We start from the raw sequence: 24,410 nt of genomic DNA, 5'->3' as shown, positions 1-24,410 counted from the left end.
CCAGACACTGTTCCCAGGAGGAAGAAAGCTGGTTTGTGCTCTGGTCAGTGGTGCTATTGTGTGGGGAGCCCTGGTTGGGAGGAAGCCCCTGCAGTCATCTCTCCTGGCTTCTCATGATGGAGCCTGACCAGGGAGCAAAGGGAAGGGGCTGCCTAGCTCCTGCTGCAGAAAAACATTGTCTTTAAGGTCTTGCCGGGTTGTAAGATCATAAATAGTGCTGTGGGGCTTAATAGGAAACCCTAACTGTTTGGAACTCTAACTCTGCAGCATCTGCTTGGCACAGCATCTGCTTGGCTCGTCTTCTGCAGGGCTGGCAGTTACTGCAGTCTTGCTGGCAGGCTGCTGATACAGGGACCTATCTGTAAACACACACTATTTAAAATGCCTCTTGTGCACTCAGCACCCACGTGCAGTCCCCTGAGCACAGCCTCACCCAGCGCCCCAGGAGCAGGAAGCTGGGGTGCCCGCTGCAAAGCCATGGGGTACAAAGGGAGGGGGCTGGGACCGCCCTGTGCTGCTGTGTTGCAGATGTGTCCCCAAGGCACGGTCCCATCCCAGGGGCCTGGGTGGCGCTGGGTGGGCCCCACAGTGCCTAACCCTGATACCCGTGGTGCCTTATCCCCGGCCAGCACTCCGGGTTGTTGTTCCAGGAAACTTTGAAGTGATGCCCTGAAACTCCCTTTGGCTCGAACCGCCTATAATTTAGCCTGACATAAACCATAAGGAACTCCAAGTTGAGTCTAAGTTGGCACAAACAAGGAGTGCGGAGTTGCGGAGCATGCCTGTGCAGTGTGCTGCTCCGTGGGCTGGTGGTTGGAGCTGGTGCTGCATGGTCTGATCCTGCTGTCCCACAGGGATGGTGCAACCTGCTCTGATCATAGCTGGGGCCCAGGGCTCATCTCAGCCTGGAGCAGACAAATCACACCCCAGGTTTGGCAGCTGCATCACCAAACATATGCTCGGGTGTCCCTTAAGAGCAAGCCGCCTGCTCCTGCTCACTCCTGTGGGGATGCTGCCTCCTCTCTCATCCCTTTTCCAGGGATGACGTTCTCAAATGAAGGATTTCTCGGCCAGCATCCCCACGGGGCTGCAGCGCATCGCGATCCCGATGGCTGAGGAGGCCCTCCTTTGGCTCTTGCAGAATTCACTGTGTCGCTCGTGGAGAAGATGCAAGCTCAGGAAATCCTGCGGAGCCTGCGGCTCCCCGAGTTCGATGACCTCAGCCAGTTCTTCCGCAACCTGCCGGCCACCGCGCTGGTGGGCATCGGCGCCTTCGCCGCTGTCGTCGCCTACTGGTTCGCCAGCCGGCCCAAGGCTGTGAAGCCGCCCTGCGACCTGCGCATGCAGTCGGAGGAGGTCGAGGTGAGGCCGGGTTGGCGGTGGGGGTGACCAGGTACCCAGAGAGGGGCTGAGGTCTCCTCTTGGATCTCACAGAATGATTGGGTTGGAAGGGACCTTGGAGATCGTGGAATCGTAGAGTGGTGGGGTTGGTTATTTCGCCCTTTCTGTAAAGAGGAAAACTAGAAGCAAGCCCATTAATTTATTCTCTTATTTTTTAAAATGCCATTTTGGTTTTATCTTTGCCTAACTACCAACAACTGAGAATTACAGCACAGTTATTACAGGAAATTTTTATGCTTGAAGGCTACCACCCATCCCCACAACAGCTCTAAACCTCTCCTCTTGCTTGTGTCTGTTACTGAGTGGTGGCTGCTGCAGACTTTTCAATGAAGAGCAGAAGTATACCCAAATCCACTCATGAGGCTGAGGAGTAATTAATTTTCATGCTCTTAAGAGGTCTTAAAGTTTAATGAAAGCGCTCCATTTCAAGGAGGAGAAATATTTCTGAAAATCGTTTCAATTTAAATTCGTATCTGAAACACTGAGAATTTGAAGCCTTTTCCTGTGTCCACATAAAATATTATTGTCTTCAGTGCCAACAACTTCGTAAGAGGCTGGGAGGAATGCAGGTTTCCCACAAGTGGATGGGGCTTTACTGAGCCTTCCTGCTAACTCATGGCACTGTCCCCGTTCAGTTGCTCCCTCCCACCCTGTACCACTGCTATGGTGCAGCTGTGTCCATAGGAGCTGACAGAGATGGTGGCATCTGTTTGTCCCTCCTGTCCCACCTCTGGGAGCCACTAGGAGCCGCTCGCTATTTTTTCCCTCCTTATCTGGCTGGCTGTGGTGTCAGCCCCAGTTTTATCTTCCTGCCGTTATCTCCTGATGGCCTGAGCCTGGAGCCCATCCTGTGCTTCAATCTGGGTGTCCTTGAGAAGGTGTCCTGGGGCCCTGCAGAGCCTGGAGCTGTCACTCCCCCAGATGTCCCTGCTCCGCAATCCCCACCAGTCCAACATGCCACCCTCACCCCACATCATTTGAGCCAACAATTTTTTCCTCCCGTGTTATCTGCAGATTTAGAACTCAGATCTCTTTGGGAAATATCAGCCACCTCCTCCAGCAACGAGGGGGGTCGAGCACTCGTCGCTGGGATCATAGAATCATAGAATGGCCTGGGTTGAAAAGGACCTCAAAGATCATTGAGTTTCAACCCCCCTGCCGTGGGCAGGGTTGCCAACCACTAGACCAGGCTGCCCAGAGCCACGTCCAACCTGGCCTTGAATGCCTCCAGGGATGTGGTTTCCCACTGCTGTGTTGTGTTATGTCATGCAGGGCCAGGACGGGGCGCGCCGCTCGGTGATTGGGGACAGCCCACAACTGCTGACGCACTACTACGATGATGCCAGGACCATGTACGAGGTCTTCAGGAGGGGGTTCAGCATCTCTGGTGAGAGTGTGGTGATGGGGAGGCCCGATGAGTGGAGAGACCCAGTGAGGTGCCAAAAGTTTGGTCATCAAAAGATATTAGGAGTCAAAAATGTGGAAGGCCAAGAAGTCTTTTAAAGCCCAAGTAATGTAGGGGGGTGAATATTTGTAGGAGGCGAACAAGGTGTGGGAGGCCAAGTGGGAGATGTGCAGGCCAGTGTTGAAGGCCAAGGAGCTGGAGCCTACAAGGCTGGGGTGGCTGAAGGGCTGCCCTTGGATCTGGGTGTGGTTTTGCTCCTTCCCACTCAGCCAGCTTGAACAACTCTTGTACTGATAACTGAACAACTGATATACAAGTCATCACTGGGGAGCTGTAATTAAGGTTACTATAAGCATTGTGCATTATTTTGCATTTAATACACTTGAATTTCACTGTGCAGTCTCTTGGTACCATGAGGTCTTTTTGCTGCCACAGGCAGACAGCTTAATGCCCTGAATGCTGTAGCATCAGTGATGGTCATCATGCATTATTCACTGCCAGATCATTTCTGAATATATTAAATGAAGCTGATCCAGGTGTAGATTTGCAGATCCCAATGGAGTTCTGTCTCCACTGCAAGAAGCTGGTATTTATTTCTGCCTGGTGCTGCTTCTCCATCAGTTATCCACCCAGCTTACACCTTATCTCACAGTGGGGCAGGGCAGGGGGCTGTGCCAAAAGCTCTCAGGGTGCATCCCTGCATCATCAGGCATTGGCTCCCAGCACTGCCTCTAACTCTGCCATCTCTGCTTCTGCATTCCAGAGAACGGCCCCTGCCTGGGGTTCAGGAAGCCCAAGCAGCCCTACCAGTGGCTGTCATACAAAGAGGTGAGCTGGAGTGAACCCCTCGTGGAGCCTTCCTCCCAGTATTCTCGTTCTTCCTGGAGTGAAAGAGCACCTTGAGCTAGAGATAATGCAAAAAAAATTAGCTTTTACATAACTGGTGCAATAATCTGAGAGCCCCCCTGCTTAGCTAAGTCTTCCCTTCAATCGCTGCTTCTCTTATTCCTCTCTCTGATGTACTTTTTCTCTCCAACTTCCAGGTGGCTGAAAGAGCAGAAGCTCTGGGCTCGGGGCTGCTGCAGCAGGGCTGCAAGCCATGCACGGAGCAGTTCATTGGGGTCTTTGCTCAAAACCGCCCAGAGGTGAGGCTTATTTTAACTTGGTGATGTCTCACTAATGCACCCGACTTGTGAGCTTGTTTTGTTTCCAAGTGTGTTAAAGCTGCTCCCACCATTCCTTTTCACCTCTTTGTTTTGATGCTCTCTGGCAGTGGATCATTTCCGAGCTGGCTTGCTACACCTACTCCATGGTGGTGGTGCCCCTCTACGACACCTTGGGTCCTGGAGCCATCCGGTACATCGTCAACACAGGTACGCACCAAATTACTGCCATCTCAGAAAGCAGCTGTGTCACTTGGAAGGGTTCATCCCCTTCTGCTTCCTGAAGTACGGGTGCTGAACTCTTAAGAGGTTTTGGTGAAGCCGCTGTGCTCTGATGGGAGTTCTTGTGACTTTCCTCATGTTCCCTCCCGGATCTATAGCCATGCAAGTCAAGTATTTTGAAGTGGATCCCAAAATAATTGTTGCTGTCAGCTACTCCTTCAGCCTCATCAGCTAAAACTGCAGTGATTTTCTAAGAGAACATGTTATATTCTGGGATCTCTGCTGTTAGCCCGAAGCACCAGCACTGACACGGTGTTAGCTAGGAGTGAGCATCCAGCCTTGCATCAAAAATGATCTACCGAAAACAACTTGTTTGTCTGCCTTCTTTCCAGCGGACATTTCCACAGTCATTTGTGACAAGCCTGACAAAGCCAGGACGCTGCTGGACCACGTGGAGAGGAGGGAAACGCCGGGGCTGAGCTCCATCATCCTGATGGACCCCTTTGAGAAGGAGCTGACCGAGAGGGGAAGGCGCTGCGGGGTCCGCATCCAGACCATGCAGGAGGTGGAGGTGGGGCTGCTCTCCCTCTCCTTCTTGTGTACTTTGTGTTTTATGCCTAGAAGCTGTAAAAACCAGCAGGACTTGTGAACTGCATAGCAGGGTCAGAGTGCGGGGCTCATGATTGTTAATATTGGTGCATGGCTCAGTGTGGTTCCTCACAGTGTTACCCCTTACCTATTGATAGGACACCCAACATTTCACACTTCCCTGCTGCAGTAAGGCATCAGCTGCTGTTTAAACCTCCTCCTATGAAACAGCCCCAGCCCAGGCACTGCTTGAATCCAGGGATGACATTGTAGGTCACCCAAGAAACTTTGGACACAAAGGATGGCTTCAGAACTAGCCACAAATGCTTCTGCTCCAGCTCACGCTCTCCCTTAGTGGTTTGCAGTTATTAGCCAGTGGGCAACGCCACATGAATTCTAGTGGGAATCATCTTTGTTGCTTTAATCTCTTTCAGGACTGTGGCCGGGAGAGCCGACACGCGCCTGTGGTGAGTGCTGTCATGCTGCCATTCCATTGAGAGCTGCAGCTGGTTGTCTCCCTGGCAGAGGAGCAGCGAGCTGGCTCTGGGTTGGGGCAGCATCCTGCAGCCCTCCCCATGCAGGGGGCGATGGGGGCTGTCAGTGCCAAGAGCTGGAGATGTGTTGCATTTTCTTCCTACCCTCTGCCTGGGATGCTTAAATGAGATAATTCATCCTTGCTGAACATGTTAATGGGGCAGTAATTAAATGCCAGCGCTAAGCCACACTAATTCCACTGCCCTACCCAGGCAGCACCGTCGCTTTTGCGGTGGGGTTTCTTTAATTCAGAAATAACACTTGGCACTATTCCTGTTCTGGAAAATTGGATTGATACTTTCACCAAGGATGCTTGCGCCTTTGCAGAGCTTTTGAAAGCAACTTGTAATTTCCAGGTCATTAATTTATCCACTGGGGATCCAAAAAGACACACGTGATGGTGCTGAGAACATGGAGATGTTGCTGGAAATGGGACCAGCAGCAGCCTGGGGATGTTGGCCCAGCTGTGACTAACAACGTCTTTCAGCACTTATCTGGAAATCAGTGAACTGTCCCATGTTTTCCCAGATACCCAGAGCCATAGACAGCGCCTGTATAATTACTGAGTGCCGTGGGGAGATTAGGGCTGGGTGATCACCAGTGGGATAAAACCTAACAAACGTATTTGGAAATTTTCAAGGTGTTGCAATGTCATCTGAAAAGCAAACACTTTGTTCCCGCGTCCTGTGTGATTGATTTCCCAAACCCAAAGGAATGCTGTTGCTTCCATCAGGAACGATGCGGTACTTCAGCTTTATAAGGGTGTGGATTATTTTGCTGTAGGGAGTATTGGCGCGTATTCTGAGACACAAATATTCCATCAAAGCCTTGTTACCCCACAGCACAACCTTAATGTGGATGGAGCCACACAAAAGGCAGGGAAGGACTCTGTGTCAATTGAAGAAATGTGATGAAAGGAGAATTGCCAATGGCAAAGAAAGCTTCTTATGGCAGAGTTGGAATGTGATTGGTTTGATCTTTATGTTTATACGATGACAGTGTTCTGCCATTGACTCTTCCATGTCCGCTGATGTGATTTTTCTTATTTTCCTCCTGTGTTTCCAGCCTCCCCGGCCAGAAGATCTCTCAATTGTCTGTTTCACCAGTGGCACTACAGGTAAAGGAGCAGGCGCCTTATTTGTGAATTGTTAGAATAGTTCATCGTTATTAATAACACCTCAATATGTGCAAATGTACCGTTACACTGCCAGGACAATGGTGTTTGTGTGCACTTGTAGTACTTAATGTATAGGTTTCTGTAGATTACAGCTGGGCTTCCCTGGCTCATGCTTTGGCAGTACAACTTCGCAGTTCACAGCAGAACTGCCCATGTTCCTGGCTCCCGTCCTGCAGTGCAGATGTGGAGCACTTGGCTGGTTGCTGCTTACTTCTGCAGATGTTTAAGGGAGAAGATCCTGTTCATAGCACTGCACTCTGTCTCCTAAGCACGGACATGCCCAGTGCTCCTGCCCTGCAGCGGATGCCCCGAGCAGACACAGGGCTTCTTCCTCTCAAAGAGCCTGGTTTGCTTGCAGCCTGCAGGACCTCCCTTCCCTCAAAAACTCAACCTCCCTAACCTCCACCAAGAAGTCCCCCAAGCAGACAAAGTGACAGGCAAAGCGTGGCTGTGCCAGGTGCGAGTGCTTGGGCAACCTGCAGGGAAGCATCGGGCAGCCCTGGAGAGCTCGTCCCACCACCTGGTGCTACCCCAGAGCACCCCGGCCCCCCAGGTGGGCAGGAGCTGCGTGATGGGAGCGTGACTGGCTCAGCCCAGGAGCATCGCCCAGCTCCGGGTGAAGACGTGCACTGTGTCAGGTAGGTGGCTTTCAGCACTGACAACCCCTTGCTGCTCGGGCGGTATCAAGAGGCTCTGTTTGGCTGTGCTTTCACACGTCATTTTTAACTGGCCCCCAAGGAGTTGGCAGACGTGTGCGTTTTGGAGCGCTCAGCACAGCGCGGGGTGAAAGGAGCGGTGTCAGAACTGCGGCACGAGGGGCTGAGCCCGGGGAGGGCTGTGCCAGGCAGCAGCACTTCTCTTACTGGTGTTGCTTACTTTCACTTCTAAGTTAGGCTTTAATTTAATTAGTAAATGAGTTTGCTTATGAGTTATTTATTTATCTGCAAACGTGGTCGCAGACTTGTTAGTTTACTCCAACCCAACGCAGGTTTCCAGTTCTGCAGGCAGAAGGGCTGGCTTCAGGTAGCCCACGTTCAGGTATTTCTAATGACCAGACTGAGAATTTTCTCCCAAGAAACACGTTTCCATGGGATTTCCGGTTCTGAAGGTGTTCAGATATATTTCTGTGACATGAAAGCAATCGCGGCTCTCGAGTTGGTAACACGGAAATCGTAGAGTTAGAAGAGATCTTAGCTGTTTATCAAAAGCAAACCAACCCAACAACCAGGAGTGGATTTGAACGCGTGTTTCTCTTTGCCAGGACCAGCTGCCTGCGTGCCTCCATGGTGAGCAGGGAGAGGCCGAGACCTCCGAGCCTGAGACCAACACTCATTACCTCGCCAAGAAACCAGCAGCGCTCACAGACGGACTGAAGCGCGCAGATGAAACATCACGCTACAATGGTGTGTGCTGGCTGCTCCCGAGCTGCAGCCTGCCATTCCCAGGAGGACTCCCCTGTTCCTGGTTGGATCAGGATCCCTTCCCAGAGCTGCTCTCCTCAGTCTGGCAGTGCCCTGACTCCTGGAGGGCCTTGAGATGCGCATGGCTCGCACCGCTGAGATGCTGCTGGAGGTGCTGCTGGGAAGAGCTGCTTTGTTGTTTATTGCCATAGCAGCTTGGCACTGAGATAAGGAGAAGCTCCCACACTGCCTGTTATCACTATGGGATTGCCGCGCTCCCTTTCCGCTGTGGGATGGATGAAGTGCTGCTGTACGAGGAAATTCAAAGCAGAGCAGACTCGCGCGTGTGGCATGAGGTTTTTAAAAAGAATTAGCTTTGCCGTTAACAGCCTATTCCTCTCGAAACGGTAATTCTGGGAAAGGGCTCCTAGCAGGGAGCACCCCTTCTGCTGGGATAATGCCTAAAGCAACCAGAGGAGCTAGAGCACAAATGTGGACGGGAATCCCCCAGCCCAGACAGCTTCACCTCTGTGCTGGATTTCTCCTGGTGAAGTTTGAGGTCCCAGAGCATCTGAGGAGCCTCCAAGAGAGCCCCCAGAGCACATGTGGGTACAGAGACACTTGTGCAGTCACCAAGGTCAAGCAAACCCACTTGGGCAGACACAGCTACAGCAAGAGGAGCAATGCCTGGGCTGCTGGCGTGTATGCACAGCTGGTGTTGGTTCATGGAGTTTTCCTGAGGGCAGGACCCAGGTGTGCACCCGGCTGTGAAAACACAAGCTCCAGAGCCAGCATTGGCCAAGGCCAGCACACAGGAGGGATGTGCGTGGGACCCCAGCAGCCCCCTGTGGCCATCTGTAAGGATTTGGGACTGAAAAACCCAGGGGCACTTGGAACACCAAGTGCAGATCTTGTGGTAATAATAAGTTGTGTCCAAAATGTCCTGCTCTAGTGCAATAAACACGTGCAATAATTATTATTTTGGTCTGGGCCTTTTATTTGCCTAAAGGAGAGCCGGGTGAGGGCACAGGGCTCAGCACCGCAGAGTCAGCTGCATCCTTCCCAGCAACTTCTGTTCTGCAGTGAGCCCTTTGGTGGTGATGCAAAGTGGCTGTGCTGGGGCAGGAGGTGGCAGGGCGCTTTGCTCGGAGCCCTGTGCTCTGTGCAGCCCGAGCTGTTGGCACTATCTCTGGTGGCTCTGTCTGAGGGCCATCCTGAATTCCAGCTGTGCCGTTCCTGGTGGAACCCACTGCTCAAGGTCTCTCATCAAAAGATGCACGTGGTGCTGAGTTGAAGGGATCATTTTATTTCATGTTGAGTACTGTGCTAAGTGCCTTTGGTGGATGCTACTGCATAGTGTGAGAATTAAATGTTTTAAAAAAAAATAATTTAGCAATATTATTTGGACAATTTCCTGTTCGGTTGGTTGGTTTTAAGCTTTTTGGAAATTAAACACTGGCTCATCTTTTCAACTCGCCCTCTGTGCTTCCTTTCAGGAAACCCCAAAGGTGCTATGCTGACGCACGGGAACGTGGTGGCCGACTTCTCGGGCTTCTTGAAAGTGACGGAGGTGAATACCCTGAATACCTGGGTTGGGAAACTCACTGTGTGCGGAGCGTGGGGGTTGGGCTCCAGCAGGGGCTGGAGATGTGGTCCTGCTGATAAGAGCCAAGTTCCTCTTACCTGAGGGCAAATTCCCAGCCTGGGGCTCTGTGGGGTGCAGAGTGCTGCCAAGGAGCAGTGCTGTCCCCATGGACCGGTGGGGGGTGAGGAGAGCAACCAGACCCGGCAGGGCTGAGAGCGGTGCCTAAAAGAGCAGTGTCTGCTGCTGGGGATGCCCATGCAGCATCCCTGTCCTTAAATGAAAGCTTTCTACACATACAGTGTCTGTATATATATTTATAAATGTATATATACATGGAAACTTACACTTCTTTTTTGAATCAGAATGGTTAATTTCATTTATGTTACAGTATATCTTGGTTTTGGCTATGCTACAGCATTGGCCAAGTGCATGTATAATGTATTTCATGCAACTTTTGTTTAGAAACAATACAGGAAGCAGACTTGCTCTAGCACAACATTTTAAGAACTGCATGCAGCTTGTACCTATTGAATGTAAGAATCCTGCTGTCAGTAGCAAACAGATGCTTCGTTGAAGCTGCAGCGCGCATGTGGGATGCCCCATTAATTGCAGCGTAGCCCTCATTTGCCCTAGGGTTGGCGTACCACGGTCTCAGTTCCCCCACCCTGGAGTTTTCTCCATCCGCAGACTGCTGCCGGGCTCATGCTGTAGGGCTGGGGCTGCCTCGGGGGCAAAGGGATGCACGAGTGGCAGCTGATGCCTCGAGACCTCCAGGTTCCAAAGGGCAGGAGAGTTTATTTTGGAAGGGAACACCTCAAGGGGTACACGGTGTCTCCCAGGGCCATGGGCTTGGAGCTTGCTGACAGCAGATGCTTGTGTTAATCCTGAAGGTGTCAGGTTGAGGTGTGAGGCTGCTGAGCGCGCCCTGCCCTGGCACTGGGGCACTGCAGGGCGAGCAGTGAGAGCAGCACGGATCCAGCGAAGTGCCAAGTGCTTGGCATCCTTCAGCAAAATGCCAGCACCTGGCACGAGGGGCACACAAATCATTGTTTGCATACTTTTGTGCCACTTTGGCTCAGTTCAGTCATTTTCATAAACAGATTTATTATTTTATTAAGTGAACTTAAAGCTTTATTATAAGATTATTCTCAAATGCCAAGGTGCTGCTTTCGTTTAATCTGTTTACCTGGACTGGCTGCAGTGCTGTTAAATGCTAGCACCTTGGTTCAATTTAAAAACATTTCTTGTCTGGGCATCTAAAGCAGCACAAAAAAGCAGCATGGCTCGTGGTGCTGATGGCTTCACATCACTGCACGTGGAGAAACTGAAGCCCATTGGAGCTAATGTATAAATAGAGCTGCAGGCCCAGCTAGCTTAGTTCAGGCGGACACAGTCCAAAGTGGGATGCAGAAAGCACCCGTGTTTGGCCTCGCTGGGCTCACCCAGCTGAACCTCAGTGAGACAGCCCGAGGAGCACGCTCCCTCCGCCATGGAGCAGCGGTTCTGGCACAGCAGTGGAGATGCAGTGGGGGTGTAGCTGCCAATCCCAGGAGCCAGAGCTGCTGTGCTCGCTTTGTATCGGTCCCTGGCCTTGGTGCAAGCTGGTGGGTCATCAAGCTGTCCATTTTCCTAATCTGTAGCATTATGGAGAGCTGTACCCCTGGCTGTGCAGGCAGAAAGGTGTGAATCAAGCAAGGCTCTTGGGGCAAAGCAAGGACGTTGGTCGCTTTTATCTTTTTGCATCACGTTTTGCCTTTCTTTCCCCAACACGCCTGTCAGCGGGGCGGTGATAATGCACTTAAAATCCCATTTTAATCAAGAAAACGATGCGGAAACACTAACAGCAACCATTAATTTCTGTAGCGAAGTGATCCAGCGTCCCCTGACCCAAATCAAAGATTAACCGAAGGGAACACACTAACCCTTAGCTGTGATGGTGCTGCGGGCCGGGCGCTGCGCTCTGTGTCCATCTCCGTGCTCTGTTCTCCTCCCACTAACGCAGCTCCATCTCCGCTGTGGCCCTAACGCTTCACCTCGTGCGCTGCTCCCTTCCTCTCTCGATGATCTTTCCCCTTTTGTCCCTCTTGGTGCCGTTTTTCTTTTTACCGTTTTATGACTTTCTTGTTGTCTTCCTGTCAGTGTTTCTTTCCTTTCTGTCTCCCATGCCCTCCACCTGCAGAAAGTGATCTTTCCGAGACAGGACGATGTGCTCATCTCCTTCCTGCCTCTGGCTCACATGTTTGAGAGAGTGATCCAGGTAAGCTCCTGCCCCAACTGACGCGGCCTCGTGGGGCCCCTTCTGCTTTCTTCCAGAGTCAGTGGTCTCCTACTTGTGAGGATGTTCACATTTCCTATTTGCCTTTAGCACACATGTTTGAGCGAATGGTGCAGGTAAGGTCCTAGCGGCAGTGGAAATCGCCTTTATTTTATTTTTTTTTCCACACCCAAAGAAATAAAATGAATAAAATACTAAATACCCACCGACACCGCGTAGCACTAAAACACCTGCGCTCCTGCAGGGCCGCGCGCTGACACCGGGTCCTGCTCTGGGGATAGCGATAAAGGCAGCAAAGGCTGATCTGGACCAGTATTTTCATCAGCCCAAATCCTTTTGATGTAGAAATACGCAGACCTGAGCCAGCTCAGCACTGGGTGTGATGCTCCGGGTATGGGCTGCATCCCCTGCAGGTAGCAGCTCCCAGCAGCCTGCAGAGAGGGCTCGTACATCCCCTCCTGGGAAGCCAGGTGATGGTTTGTGATAATGGGCTCTCCCAGCCTGGAAACGCGGGAGCTGAGAAGTGATTCAGTGCACGAGGACTGGGTCTGGGCTCAGCCGCAGCCCAGCGCCTTCCCAGCAGTGCTGATGCCGATGGAGTCAGACAGGCGTCCAGGCACAGGCCTCCCCTTCTTAGCAGTGTGCCAGAAATAATGCACTCAGCCCCGTTAAAGCACTCGCAAATTGGAACTGAAAGCCCATGGAAGATTTGGAGAATTACAGCCTAGTGTATCTTCCCTTGTCAGGCGAATCCTAGAAGGCGTGTTGGTCAGTGTGCCAGTGCTTCTCAGGCAAAGCACTTTGCTGCTAATGAGAACATCATTACTACAAAGTCATCTGCCTGGGCAGAAATATAGAAACTTTTGAAATAACCCCATCCCTGCTGCACTGACGGGGGCAGCCCCATAGCGCACAGCACGAGGGATGCTCAGGTCAAACTCTTGCTGAAAAAGCAAGATGCACAGAATTTTCTAAAGGGCTAAAAATCATCTTCAAGATTATTCTGAGCAAGAAACACTGTATCAGCTTCCCCAGTTTTAGCCCACACTGGTAGCTTCTGGAACTTGCAGTTAAAATTGTATAGGGATGTTCTTTAGAGCTGAAAGTGCTCTGGAATAGAACTTTAGACTTTAGAATAGAACTGTCCTGTTGGAAAGGACCCACAATAATCATCATCTGCAGCTCCCACGGAGCCTGCAGCGATGGCACAGCAGTGCAATTCCAGCTCGAGCAAGCTGGCTGCTGGCACATCGCAGCTCTGCTGCACGTCAGTTCTTTCCTCACCCAATGCAAAGCAGCCTGTTTGCTTTCCAAAAGCTTTCTTTACAAAAAATATCCGTTTCTGAAACTTCCGGAGCTGTCGTTTCCAGGCAAGCGAAGCGTCTTTTAAGAGGTGTTTCTGGGATACAGGATCAGGCACTGTATTGCTAACGTAGTCTGTATTGTTATGCTTAAACAAAACTAAAGTATTAACACCTAAAAACTGTCAGCACAATTTCCAGCCTGCAGAGCCCAACCTCGGGCTGCTGGGGGGCACGGAGATCCTTTCCCCAGGCAGCGGCTCCTCGTTCTTCCAGAAAGTGGCAAATTTGGTGGATGCTGAGTTCCCAGCTCTGAAAATGCCAACAGCCGCCCATGCGCTTCCACTCCGTGCAAAATTATCCCTTACGTTTACAGATCTTTCCAAAGCACCATTTTTGCCATACTGGAGAGCGGAATTTCGGGAAGGGCGTTTCTGTGCGTAGGAGGGATGCTCTGCCCCAGGGATCAAAAGCAAAGAGGTTTGACACGGTTGCTTTCCTCTCCATTGCAGTCTGTAGTGTATTGCCACGGAGGGCGCATTGGGTTCTTCCAAGGCGACATCCGCCTGCTGTCCGACGACATGAAGGCGCTGCGTCCCACCATCTTCCCTGTCGTGCCGCGCCTGCTGAACAGGATGTACGACAAGGTGAGCCTCGCTGTTTTTCTTTTTGCTGTAACAAAGCTTACGCCCCCTAGCATTTATCCAAAAAATTCCTTTCCCTTTTGCCTTGCTCCCTTTCTGCGCTAACAGAGGCGTAGCGCAGCCTTTTTTGGCCGTGCTGCTGCCGTCCCCGTGCCCCTGCTGAGCTGCACAGCGTTGTTGGTGGCACTAAGGGCCGTGGCTCGGTGGCAGCAGGTGGTGTGCTGGGCTGATGGCCAGAGCTGTGAGCCCCAGGCTCACCCAGCCCATGCTGCTCTCCCTGCCGCAGATCTTCAGCCAGGCAGACACCTCCCTGAAGCGCTGGGTGCTGGAGTTCGCCGCCAGGCGGAAAAAGGCTGAGGTTCGAAATGGGATCATCAGAAACGACAGTCTGTGGGACAAGCTCTTCTTTAACAAAATACAGGTATGGAATTTAAAAAGTGAATCTAAGGTCAGAGAGCCGTTATCTTTTCTAGTAGCAACTGGTGTTCTCTAAAGTCAGCACGGTCTGCTTGTCTGACCATCAGACTGCAGCCAGTTGCCGCTCACCGGTGAACGGCGGACTGAAAAGTTGAATAGAAAAGTGAAATGGAGCACAGTTTGTCATTCCATTAGCTTTTGCCACTTTTTTTTCTGTCTGTTTCTGTATTTATGCTCGGGGCACGAAGCTGGCCCAATGTGCAGCCCTATGGGCCCAGCAGCATGGAGGGCGTGGGGCTCGGGGTGGGAGTCATGAGAGGAGAAGGGGAATAACGAGAGGCTCCAATGCTCTGCAGATTCTCTACAGATGATGATTGCTCTTAGGGCTGGGTTTCACTCGAGCATACTCAAAGCTGATGTTTTCCAAAGGAAAACAAGAGTGAGGGAGTAGAGCAAAATCCAAATGTGAAACCTGATTTAACAAGAGGGAATGAAATCAGTGCCCTGCCATGTGCCACGCATCCCCTGGGTAATAAAGCAGATTAAACTGGCTTTACACCAGGCTTTCCAGGCATCGTGCTGCTGTAGGAGGCTCTGATTACTTCATTTTTTAATTGGATAACTGGAGACACGCCGCTTCATTTGTAATCAGAGGAACTGGCAACGCCTTCCATCGGGCTGAGCCGTGCACAGTGCAGTGGGCTGGGGCTTCGGGGCCGGGCAGGGGCTGCTCTGTGCTTGTTTCTTTTTGCTTTCTTTGAGAGAAAAAGGAAATGAAGGGAGGTGGGCAGGAAGCAACATGGGAATGCTGTCGTACCTCCCATGAGTATTTGCAAGGTTAGCTGTCCTTAAAAGGTGGCATTGCTTTAGGCTGCTTGGGAGCATGTTAACAACAAGGTGCCAGCGAGGACAGAAAAAAGCAGTGGGGAAGAGACTGATTCTTCCCTGGGGTTACCCCAAGACAGAGGCGCTGCTGTGGGAGCAGCTCCAGCAAGGGGACGTGGAATGGATGCGATGGAGCAGAGCTGTGCCTTGAGCATCATTTCTGCCCAGAGAGGGACGCAGTCATTGCTGTCAAGGTTTAGCTGGGTTTTGTTCGTAAGGCAAGACTCGGGGTCAGTTCATGTTTCCATAGCATGGCTGACTCTGTTCTAGAGGGGACAGAAGTGTGGCCGTTCAGTGCAAGTTCTGCATAAGGAATACACCTGGTTTGTGCCATCTGTACTGATCCACGCTGCTTCCTTTTGTTTTCTGGTGCTGTCCCGCAGGCGAGCCTTGGTGGGTGCGTCCGCATGATTGTGACCGGCGCTGCCCCAGCCTCTCCAACCGTCCTGGGCTTCCTGCGGGCGGCCCTGGGCTGCCAGGTGAGCCACGGACTGGGGGCTGGGACTGTGTATGGGGCGGCTCCACCAGCAGCTATGGCAGCAGCAGGGCTTGTGGGCAGCCAGCGTCCCTGTGGTGCGGACAAGGGGTGGCCTTGGGCACCAGGAGCTGGTGATGAAAAAGTCATAGGGTCATCCCACCTGTCCCAGCTCTTAAAAGCGTAGTCGTTAAGGTTGGTAAAGACCTAAAAGATCACTGAGTCCATCCATCAACCCATCTCCAACATGCCCACTCATGGGACTGTAGAATCACTGAGGTTGGGAAAGGCCTCTAAGACCACCTAGTCCAACCCCAACCCAGCCCACCATGCCCACTGACCGTGTCCCCCATTGCCACATCCCCACGGTTCTGGAGCACTCCCAGGGATGGTGACTGCCCCACTCCCTGGGCAGCTGTGCCACTGCCCAGCTGCTCTTTGGAGAGTAAATTATTTCTAATAGCCAACCTGAACCTGCCCTGGCACAACTTGAAGCCACTATGTATGTACTGTTTGTTACATGACATTTATTCTATATATAAACAGAGAAAGATAACCTGTAGGCATGGCACTTAAGATCTCCACCCTTACTAGAGAGTTTCTTCTCTCTGACTAGGAAGCCCAGGGCAATTACACGGCCTCATTTGAGAGCTTAAAATTAGATGTAAAAGAAAAAAAAATTGCAAATGTTCAAAATGTCCCCCCAAAATACCACTTTTTCCCACTAACAACTTCCTCCTGCCAAGTAACATCCTTCTAGACTCAAAAGCTAACTGCTGAACTTGTCTGCTCGCTGTTTTCAGCTCTCCATAACAGTGTGACTCATAGTGGAGGTAACTCTGCAGGGCCAGGGAAAGTCCCTGTGGCCCGTCCCGCTGCACACAGCAGGATTAGCTCACAGGGCTGTCCCTGGAACTCGTGCTGACCCAGGGTGCCCGTTCCTTTGGCAGGTGTACGAGGGTTACGGGCAGACGGAGTGCACGGCGGGCTGCACCTTCACCACCCCCGGGGACTGGACCTCAGGTAGCGGTTTTCTTCCTTTTCCAAATTATTTCTGCACACAGAATTCCTGCGGGAACGTCAAGCGTGCCTAAAACTACGCAGCTAATGGTAAAATGCCAGTTATTTTTCTAAGAGAGCGGACAAACGAGCTGCCAACTTTGATTGCCAGGTCACGTGGGAGCCCCTTTGCCCTGCAACTTAATCAGGCTGAAGGATGTGGAGGAGCTGAATTACTTTGCTTCCAAAGGAGAAGGAGAGGTAGGAACTCAATTTTTAACGTAAACCCTTGTTACTGGACACCTTATGAAGTTGTAGTTATAGAAGCATTTTACATTTTTGAGTTGCACAAATTTATTTAATAAGACCATCAGGGAAAGAAAGCATCAGGTTACCAACAGCAGTGAAGTGTTCATTAACAAGGGGCTGTGGCAGCACTGCCAGCCAATGCCACGCCTGATTACTTCAAAAGCTAGGGCTGAGTTAATTAGTTTGGCTAGAGAGATGAATTACAGTGATTTCTACATTGCTGTCATTTCTATATTGCATAGAAATTAAACTTACTGAAATCACTTTGTTGCTTTTAAACTGCAAGCCGCATGGAAATCAACTTTAAGCAAATCGGTTTTGCATCCCCTACTTCATACATCGTTCATGTGAAAAAATCCACGGATCATTTTATAACTCAATGTATTTTATCTGCATGGGGCACAGTCATGAAATCAACCTTCAAAATGTGTCAGTGAATCACTGTTTAGCCTGCTGGTACTTTCAGCAGAATGACGACGTCGTTTATTAGCAACCCGTCCTGCTTTGCAGATATGCGTGAAAGGACCGAACGTTTTCAAGGGTTATCTGAAAGATGAGGAGAGGACGAGAGAAGCGCTGGACCAGGAGGGCTGGCTGCACACCGGAGACATTGGGAAGTGGTTACCTGTGCGTATCCAGATGAGCTGTGCCTGTGTCAGTTGTGCTATCCCACGTATGCGTTCAAGCTCTGAACGTGAATCATAGAATTAGCTAGGTTGGAAAAGACCTACAAGATCATCCAGTCCAACCATCCACCTACCACCAATAACCCCACTAAACCGTGTCTCTCAATACTATATCTAAATGTTCCTTGAACACGAACTTCCAAGCAGATCCATCCTTAGGAAAGGTTAAGCTTCATTCTGGCAGAATAAACTCCAGTGTGTCATTGAGGCGCTTCCTGGCAATGTTCGCTGTTGTGTTTAGAGCAGACTACTCACTCAATGATGGTTAAATAACTTCTCCGGGAACTCTCGCTTCTTTCTCCTAACAGAATGGGACTCTCAAAATCATCGATCGGAAAAAGCATATATTTAAACTTGCTCAGGGAGAATACATTGCACCGGAGAAGATAGAGAACATCTACATCCGCAGTGACCCCGTGGCGCAGATCTACGTGCACGGAGACAGCCTGCAGGTACAGCACGGCCCTCTGGCTTCCACGTGATAAACATCACTAACTCCACCAATGCCCGAGCAGAGCGTGAGCCCAAGTGAAGGTGCTGAGCTTTTGGCAAATGCAGGAGGAGTCACAAAGAAGCAGTTTGTCTGAAGGAAAGGCACAGTCACCAGAACACGCCTCACTGCAACGTGTTGGCGAATTGCTGACCTAATTGGGCAAGAAGTGATAAAATCCCATCAAATTCAGCCTGACTGTGCATTCACTGCAGCGTGGGGCGTTAAGCCTTTGTCTGACCCTCCTGCTCCTCTCCCTGCAGGCCTTCCTGGTGGGGATCGTGGTGCCGGATGCCGAAGTCATGCCAGGCTGGGCAAAGAAGAGAGGGTTTGACGGAACATATGCAGAGCTCTGTAGAAATAAGGTTGGTTGTTGCACCTGCCTGCAGTGCAGTCATTGTGCTGATGTGGCCTGATCCCCCCCCCCGAGGACATCTCTGCTCATTGTAGTCTCAGGGCAAGAACCATCTGTTCACTGAGGTCAGCACTGTGAGAGCAATCACTGAGCTGGCAGCACCCAGTGCTGTGCCTCCCCTCTCCTAAAGTATTAGCATAACCTCCCCTCCTGTTAGCCTTTGTGCCTTTCTTTGTTAGAATATTTGCTAATTATGTACTGTCGATAAGGCACTTGGACTTATCTCAGAAATATGTGTTTGTGACGAACAATAACATTAATTACACATAAGGTTGTTTCTGGTATTTCATGGTGAATGTGTGTGTTTTAACCCAGGAACTGCAGAAAGCAATCATGGAAGACATGGTACGGTTAGGGAAGGAGAGCGGGCTTCATTCCTTTGAGCAGGTAAATGAAACAATTAATTAACTGTGGCCACAATGGCATCGGTCTGCGTACACTGAGTGGAGATTTGTTAGCATTCAGCATGACACTGCATGTTCTCATGGAATGTGGGTGATGTCTCCAGTCTGATACCAGGGCTCAAGATGGATGCCTTGAGGACTGACTCCTTCCCACTGAAGGCACCATAAGGAACCAGGGCTCCAAGTGCCACTCTTATAACCCACACAGGGCAGGCTGCTGTTTGATTGTTAGCCCATGCACTGATCCTTTCCTGTTGCTTGTATAAATATTTGTGCAACAGAGCCACAAACACCCCAGGAGAAATCCGAAATCAGTAATGAACTACAGAGCGCTAAAAGCACATTTTAAAAAAAACCCACATTTTAAATGATAAAATACTTATTTCTCTTAAAATAATTACTTCCCAGTCATTACATATAGCTAGCAAGGGGCTTTTACTCTTGTATTTACTGTCATGTAGTCTGTTTCTGGGTGGTAGCTCCAGTGAATAATTCCCCGTATCTGAGTGAAGCAGAAGCAGCATTAAGTGTAGAGTTGTTATTCCTCATTTCCCCATTACACATGAAAATGAACCTATATTAAAAAGAATTGAGTTTAGAAATGAAATGCAATGGTTTGCAGTGCTCATTTATCTGTGGTAATAAGTCTGGTTTGCTCCTGCTACAGTCTTCACAGTAAGAAATATCCTCAAGCCATCAGTTCTATCAACATTTTGCAGCTAATAAAGCAGTGAGGAAAGCCTGGCCATCTTCCCATAAATTAAGCAGGGTTTTTTTGCATTGCAAAACTAAAGGGCTTCAAAATTAGGTCTCTGTTGTAATCGGTAATTTTAAGGCCAGTCGTGTGAGGGGCAGTGTGCCTGTGCAGGGCATGCCCATCAGATGGGGTTGCACACAACTTGTGCCTGGAAAGCTTCATCATCATTCTGCAACACCCAGTCAGCACTGCCTGCTTTCTTTGCAGGTGGGTTTGGTCTTCTGCACAGCGCTCTCTCTCCGTGTTTCTTCCCCCAACCCCGTCTCCTCTTGCAGGCTCTTGCAGAAAAAGAGGTTTATGTGCACATAAAGAAGTCATGCATAGCGAGTGTGAGCTTTGCTACAAATATGTCTCTTTCTTTATTCCAGGTCAAAGCCATTTACATTCACTCCGATATGTTCTCAGTACAGAACGGTTTGTTGACACCGACGTTAAAGGCTAAGAGACCAGAACTGAGAAATTACTTCAAAAAACAGATAGAAGAGCTATATTCCAGCATCTCCATCTGAAACCATGGGAAGAACCTTCCAAGTAACGGACTTTGTAGCAATATTAGGATACTGCTCAAAAGTACAGAGCCAGAATGACACAGCTGAAGAGGATAAGCATCTGAATCTTACATCTGAGCCTTTTATTGTTTTAGGATTTCACCACTAACCATCATTTCCCTTTTCCTTCTTTTTTCATCAGGTGTGGTATCAGTTTTACTCTATGTACACAGTAGGGTACTATCAAGAATTATGCTAAATTGCCACAAAATATACAGCAACTTCAATCCACGACCGAGTAAATTATGGAAACTTAATAACTATACACATTTCAAAATTAAACTAGGGAGAGTTTCAGATATGTCTGTTGATATTTGATTGTATATAACACATTAGAGACTGAAATTGTGGATAAATCAGTAATGTGGTCTACCTCAAGCTATCGGCGATTGATGGTGAAAGCCTACGTTCCCTGATCTGTAACTTCAAGCTGGACATCAGTTTATATATTTAGTGATAGTTTTTATATTTACCAGGACATAAATTCCAACAATTTGACTTGATCACTAACGGCCTAACAACCAGAACAGAAATAAGAACAAATCTCCTGGTACTCGTGCTCAATAGGCCTCTTAGTGTGTGACGCCTCAAGGACGGCCACTGCTTGGGATCACAAGAACGTGTTGGTGTGCCCAGCCCCTCTCCAGCTGAGCCCAGCACCTCCCACACAGCAGTTTGTAGGCAGCCCCACGCTCCAGGGATGATGCAGCACAGCAAAACAAGGCTTGCACAAGAGCCAGTGCGGGTGAGTCTCAAGCCACCTGTGTCTGGTCCTTGATTTATTACTTTAACACTGCTAATGCTGCACAGTCTGGTTGGGCTGGTTCCCTTTTGGAATAGGGCTTAGGGAATGGAGCTGGCCTGGGATGTGGCCATGGAGCACTCCGCTGTGCTGGAGGAGAAGAGGAAACGTTGCTCTGAGTGGCCATGAGGACAGTTCCAGCCCCAAGGAGCCGTGGGGTAACGCATCGGATGTGGCTGCCAGGAAAGCACCTCCATGTGCAGACGTTTGGGTCCTCAGTTATCACCTGCAGCGACCTCTCTGCAATAAGCAGCAAGATTTGGGAGGAAACCTTGGATCCATGACCAGCTGCAGCCATTGGAAGGAGCCAGGAGCGGAGGCTGGAGCAAACTCCCAGTAAAAGCACAGAGCAAAGCACTGAGAAGCTGTAAGGTCAGGTAGTGTGAGCACTGGGACTGCTGAATGAGACCCTCCATACATCTGTGTGCATTACCAGCTGCTGTGTGCTGCACCAGCATGAGCTACCATGGAGCTCTGCCTGCTAGACCTCTCTAGCTAGGGCAGTGAAGGCACGCATTTTCTCTCTTAGACTGGAAGCCACTGTAGCCTCTTGAAACTAAAAGATAAATTATTAATCTGAATTCTCTCTCATTTCCCCTCTGAAATCCCATTGCATGCTTTAAAAATTAAAGAAATTGAATTAATGAGTTAGTTTTACACAAAGACTGATTTATGGCAGTAATTTCAGAACAAAGAGATACAAAGGAAATTGTAGCCGTTAACATAATCACTCACGCACAGAGCAAGGCGATCTGATCTATCAAACGTGGGAGGGTTGGTCTGAATCTCATCTGTGCCTGATTCTTCACTGGATTCCATCGTAATGATTCATATCTGTCGAAAGCAAGAAAGAAAAATCACTGCTGGGACCTGACGGTATCAGACCTTCATTTCTCATCGCTATACACAGCAAGAGCACCCCTGGGGACTCTGAGCGTGGGGGGCGAAGTACCGCAGGCAGTCTGGCTCCTTAGGTCAGGTCACGCAGGAGTCTCATCTCGGAGGAGCCCAGCTCATCCCGTCTGTGACACCCGAAAGACAGTCATCACGTACACGCTCTCCAACGCAGTGAAGGACCTGGTACCATCTCCCCTGTTCTTTCTGAACAACAACAAAAAATATCTGCCATCGCAGTTAGTCCAGAGAAGCTATATCCCGTGACCTGTTTCTACCGCATGAATTTCATTTACTTTTCTCCTAAGGTGATTACAGTTTGCCTGATTTGTCTGGACCACTGAACTCTGGCTTTGTACAATCAGAGAAGCTCCCGATGTGAGTTTACTTCTGGCTGTTGTCTTTAAGTATGTGATGCTGCTTTGTTACTGAATAATGTATCTTCTTTTGGTATCTGATGCAAAGGATCGGATGCGCTACAGCCAATGACATGAGCACCAAAAAAAAAAAAGGACCACAATAAGATGATGCAAAACTTGGGAGAAATCTGGGGGAAATTCACTACTAAAGTGTGAATATTTTCAGAACTTGTGAAAAGCTGTACGAATAAACTAAAAGCTGCCTCTGTTACTATCTCGTGCAATCAGATTTTCCTCTGCAGATGACTCTCCATAGGCATAGCAAATATTATTAGAGATTAGAAGTTGCCATGAGTACATGAGTAAGGCATGACCAGGCCGAAACACTTCTCTCCAGCTAGCAGCAATGTTTGTTTTGCTTTGAGCTCTCTTCAGCCGGTGCACTTCTTGCAAATACCAGGGAAAACCCCAGGGTTGTCCACTAACCAGTTTATTTCTTTTCTCAAGATATCCAGCTATAACACTCATTTCTAATACTTGTCTTATTGAAAGAGTCGGGACTCAAGTGCTGTTACATAAATGGCAATGCATGCTATGCTTCTCTGTAAACAGCGCTGTTCTTGATGGCTTCAAGAGGACTGTATTTAACTACTCAGTGTCACTGGGGCATTAATTCTGCAACCAAGTCAATGTGACAATACCAGCCCACTGAAATCAGCACAGCTCTGTTGCTGCTGCAGGTGGGACCTGTGAAAAACGCGCTTGTCTTGAGCAGCCAAGTGTGACCGGGTAGTTTTACAGCCCCTTTTCCCAAAGGCTATCTGTGCTGTAGCCTGATTTATTGTGTTCTCCTATGTATCAAAAATGGGAAGTTCTTCCTGGGCCTGGTGCTACGCCTGTGAGATCGCTGGAACGCCGCCTCCGGTGATCGTATGTGAAAATCAGAGTAAAATACTTCTTCCAGGAAGAGCGTAATGCTTAGTTGTATATTTTGTATGTCCTTTGCTTGACATATTGCACAGAAAAGACACACTAAAGCGTGAGCAGAAACCATGAGGCAGTCCTAATGCCGCATTGGCAGGAGATGTGCAGAACTGCTCTGGCTGAAAGGCACGTCATCAGGTTAGCAGGGCTCACATGGCCCAGGTGAGAGGAGGTGCGCTGCCTGTGGATAAAGCACTGTTCTGCAATCTGTCGTCACTCTTACTAAGCATATATCAGCATCAGCAAAGTCCGGGGTCATTTCTGCTACGGTTACGAGTTTTTTGGGTAGAACAGAACAATCTGACATATCCAGTCTTCTGGGATGAAACAAGCTAGCGGATTTTTTATTTTCCATGCGTTAGAAGCACAAACTGGTGATCTCTATGTAAACAAATTGCTACAAGATGAATGTAAACTGGGAAAGAATAAACTATTTTTGCATGGTGGCAGATCACTTTAAAGCCCTCTCGATGCCTTACATACATGCTGGCAAAGCATTTTATTTAGAGGCAATTCTATCTGCCTACTTCTTGTTTCTTTATCGCACTTTGGTTCCGTCTGTGGAAAAAACATATACCAGAATTAGATCTTTGTTTGTTCCTGGAATTAACTTTAACTTTCTTCGGTACTTTGTGCATTCAGTGGTTTCTACACCACATTTTCTCCCGTTAAATGGTGAGACTGAGCCTATTTGTTATGGGGGAGAAATCCGGATTCCTGGATAACCAGAGGGAAACAGCTTCAGATCTGTGGAATTGTTCCAAAATGAAATGATTTGAGGCATTCAGAGTCCCTTCAAGCCCTTCATTTCAACTTCTGTTACATATTTTAGCAAAGTACAAGCAGCAAACAAGCAAGGCATTCTGTAGTGTTGCCTATTCTATCTATCTTCATCCGGAAGGGAAGGGATGAGAATATAACATGCATTTGTGTAAAAAAAAACACACACTAATTTTTTCCATTTTGGTGCATCGGCACGTACGTCAAAAAGTCACCTATGGAAACTTCTGTAAAGAATTAAATGCTCCCATTTCTCCAATCTCGTGAGATCTTCTCATGGGCTGGCATACAATAAAGGCTCTTTGTACGACCCGTTGTCTCTCCAGCACTCTGTCCAAAGTCATTCAGAATGTGCGCCAATACGAAACATGTCATAAAAAATAAGTAAAATGACAACCAAAGGAATGCTGGCACCTGAGACTGACTTTAGCAATCGTCTACAAAAAAAGCCCCAACAAATACGTTGCGAAGTTCTCTGAAGACGCAGCAGTCTGTGTGTTACGGTTCCATT

At 49.3% G+C, this 24,410-nt stretch overlaps 1 protein-coding gene across 5 annotated transcripts in view; it reads left to right on the top strand.

Moving 5' to 3' along the window:
- The window catches only part of ACSL6 (acyl-CoA synthetase long-chain family member 6), a 36,282-nt gene extending 13,876 nt beyond the window's left edge, over positions 1 to 22,406 (top strand). For 4 of the 5 annotated variants that reach the window (XM_021410524.1, XM_021410528.1, XM_021410529.1 and 1 more), the window contains exons 2-21: positions 1,142 to 1,362; positions 2,674 to 2,788; positions 3,570 to 3,634; positions 3,850 to 3,951; positions 4,080 to 4,179; positions 4,584 to 4,762; positions 5,214 to 5,246; positions 6,379 to 6,430; positions 9,387 to 9,460; positions 11,789 to 11,866; positions 13,564 to 13,698; positions 13,982 to 14,116; positions 15,381 to 15,476; positions 16,423 to 16,495; positions 16,644 to 16,732; positions 17,291 to 17,407; positions 17,775 to 17,918; positions 18,220 to 18,321; positions 18,687 to 18,758; positions 19,901 to 22,406. In XM_021410524.1, the coding sequence (XP_021266199.1) occupies positions 1,142 to 1,362; positions 2,674 to 2,788; positions 3,570 to 3,634; positions 3,850 to 3,951; positions 4,080 to 4,179; positions 4,584 to 4,762; positions 5,214 to 5,246; positions 6,379 to 6,430; positions 9,387 to 9,460; positions 11,789 to 11,866; positions 13,564 to 13,698; positions 13,982 to 14,116; positions 15,381 to 15,476; positions 16,423 to 16,495; positions 16,644 to 16,732; positions 17,291 to 17,407; positions 17,775 to 17,918; positions 18,220 to 18,321; positions 18,687 to 18,758; positions 19,901 to 20,041 (2,123 nt within the window). In that variant the 3' untranslated portion in view covers positions 20,042 to 22,406. Of the gene's footprint in view, positions 1 to 1,141; positions 1,363 to 2,673; positions 2,789 to 3,569; positions 3,635 to 3,849; positions 3,952 to 4,079; positions 4,180 to 4,583; positions 4,763 to 5,213; positions 5,247 to 6,378; positions 6,431 to 9,386; positions 9,461 to 11,654; positions 11,733 to 11,788; positions 11,867 to 13,563; positions 13,699 to 13,981; positions 14,117 to 15,380; positions 15,477 to 16,422; positions 16,496 to 16,643; positions 16,733 to 17,290; positions 17,408 to 17,774; positions 17,919 to 18,219; positions 18,322 to 18,686; positions 18,759 to 19,900 lie in introns of all 5 variants that reach the window. The other variant, XM_021410525.1, reaches the window with a different exon arrangement.

Source organism: Numida meleagris, chromosome 12 (assembly GCF_002078875.1).
Source record: "Numida meleagris isolate 19003 breed g44 Domestic line chromosome 12, NumMel1.0, whole genome shotgun sequence".
Taxonomy (NCBI): domain Eukaryota; kingdom Metazoa; phylum Chordata; class Aves; order Galliformes; family Numididae; genus Numida; species Numida meleagris.
Note: the sequence above shows the minus strand (reverse complement) of the source record. Positions and strands in the feature narration are given on the sequence as shown.